Source organism: Trypanosoma equiperdum (assembly GCF_001457755.1).
Source record: "Trypanosoma equiperdum strain OVI genome assembly, contig: ctg_55, whole genome shotgun sequence".
NCBI classification, from domain to species: Eukaryota; Euglenozoa; class Kinetoplastea; order Trypanosomatida; family Trypanosomatidae; genus Trypanosoma; species Trypanosoma equiperdum.
The window spans coordinates 3,901-6,173 of NW_027124487.1; the positions used below are offsets into that span (position 1 = coordinate 3,901).

The window sequence follows — 2,273 nt, forward strand, 5'->3', positions numbered from 1 at the left end:
TTCTGCAGGTTGTGTTTGTGTTGTACTGCTTGCAGCCGGTTGCAGCTGATACTTCGATGGTCGGTTGTTTGCATGTTTTTTTGCCGCTGAATTTTGCCCTGAGCTTTGTTTCAAAGTCTCCACTCGCTTCGAGTTCCTCTAGCGTCGCCCCGAGCTTCTTGTGGAGTTTGCTGATCTCGCTGTACAGTGGCTTGGAGCTTTCTGGAAGGCCTTCGTTGTATTTGCTACTAACGTCCTCATGGGGGTTTAGTGCTTCTTGCAACAGTTTGTTGCTCTTCGCCGTTTCCCATGCTCCGTCTGCTAAAAGGGTCTGCGTTTTAGGGCCTTCTATATTGCTTGCAGTTATGCCTCGGGCGGCGGCGTCTGTGGCTTCTTTGATTCCAGTGCCTGCTTTTGCGCTGTATGTGCTGCCTGACTGGGTTACGCCGAGTTTTTGGCTCGTTGGGGCAGTGTCGCCGTTTTGCGCCGTCAGTTGGATGCTTCCACCTGCAAAAGTTAGCGTGGCTGGCCCGGTGAGGGTCTTATAGTAGTGCGCCGTGCTTTTTTTGGTTAAGATACAGCCTGGGTTTGCTGGCGCTGAAGCGTAGATGCCGTTTTTTTTGCCTATCGCATTTAGCCGCTCTTGGATGTTTATTGCGGTTGCCGTTTTCTCTGTCGTAGATTGCGTGTTCTTGCAGCCTGAGAGCCCTGCTGTTGCCAGGTCGCTGTCGTGTTTGAGTCCGTTGGCAGTTGTTTGTCCTGCCTCGACGTTTGCTAAGCAAATCGATTCCGATGCTGCATCGGCTGTTGCTGTCGTGCTTTGTTTTGCTATGGCTACCAGTTCGTCAAGCCGGCCAGGCCAGTATGCCGACTCTGCTGCAGCTGCGACCGCAGTTTCCGCTGCTGCGTTGCGAGCTGTTGTATGCTGTACATAATCCGCTAACATCAGCCGCGCAAGGGTAGTCTTGATCCTTCGTTCGCTGTTTGTACACGCTTCAAGGGTGTCCAGAATCCGCAACTTTTTCAGGTGTATTTGGATAGCAGCGTCGTGTGCTTTAAGTTTGGTCGACATTATGTAGGCTGCTTGTTTTAAGTCGCCACCCAAGTCGCACAACGTTGCTAGGCTCTTTGCTGATAAGCCACCGCCGTCTGCGTTTTCAGCGCCACGGGTTAGACGACATGTTAAGGCTGCCGCGATTGTCAGCAAAGCCTTCATGCTCTGTTTTGACTAACGAGCCTGTTTTCCTTTGCTTGTCTCAATGGCTTTGGTTGTTCTTTGCCACTTGGTGTTGGGAGCGATTGTGAGAATAGAAGTCGCTGTGCGTGCCCACGGCTTGTTGTTTTTCCTAAGGGTGTTAGCGTTGTTTGGTTTCGCATTTCTTTGTACGCCGCTTCGTTCTGAGAATTTATTGTTTAGTGTAAACGAAGATTTATTTTTATGTCCACCTCCACCGATATTTATAGTTTGTGGTAAGCTCCTTTCTTTGATGTATTCAGTTGCTTTGCGTCCGAAACTTACCTTTGGAGTTCTAACTCTAATCTGTCATTTTGACTCCTTACTTAGTGCGTCAATGTGGTGATCTCTAAATTTCTTTACTATTACTTTGTCATCTTATTCCCCAAGACTTCTAAAATATATTGAAACCTTTTATATATATATACCTGAGGCATATATCTTTTATTTTCGTTGTCTACAGCATTTCGATGCCTGCTCTGTGGGTACATCTGCAATGAAAATATAAAGATTACGTGCCGGTATGCTGGCGGCCTTTAGCATATCCAGTCATTATCCCGGTTTATTATGGGGATCTTATGTCTTTTTGCCGGAGATTGCAGTTCTGATTGCGCTCTTTTACTTTTAATATTAAGAATAAGCTTTCTTAATGCCGCACCAGTGTTTATTCACTTATAAATTACTAACTTCTTGAAATGTATTAATGCAGCCCGGTATAAAAATACGCCGCCGGATGGGTATCGGTTTTTGATTATCTCAACCTTATTGAGGTCATTAAATTGTTTATATATGCACTATTTAAAGCACTTTTCGTGTTTTCGCTTGGCTTATTCCTGGTCATAGTAATACATAACAAGTACACTTTTAAAAAATCTCTCTCATGATAATTTTACAGTGCCTCCCATGTCTGCTGATCTTTACTACTGTTCCTGATAAGAAAAGAACTCTAACATTACATCACGCATAAAAATACGCAATCCCTCCTCCTACTCCTTCTTTTCCCTACATCAAAATATTAAGATTCTCATTGAGATTAAAAACAACAGATTTCAACTTCCTC

At 45.0% G+C, this 2,273-nt stretch overlaps 1 protein-coding gene across 1 annotated transcript in view; it reads right to left on the minus strand.

Annotated features, from left to right (window-relative positions):
* Window positions 1–1,195, minus strand: part of TEOVI_000249100 (Trypanosome variant surface glycoprotein (A-type), putative) — a gene marked incomplete at both ends in the record, with an annotated part of 1,359 nt that extends 164 nt beyond the window's left edge. Inside the window, one exon of the mRNA XM_067225560.1 lies at window positions 1–1,195. Within this exon, the coding sequence (XP_067081661.1) occupies window positions 1–1,195 (1,195 nt within the window).
* Window positions 1,196–2,273: the final 1,078 nt, after the last annotated feature.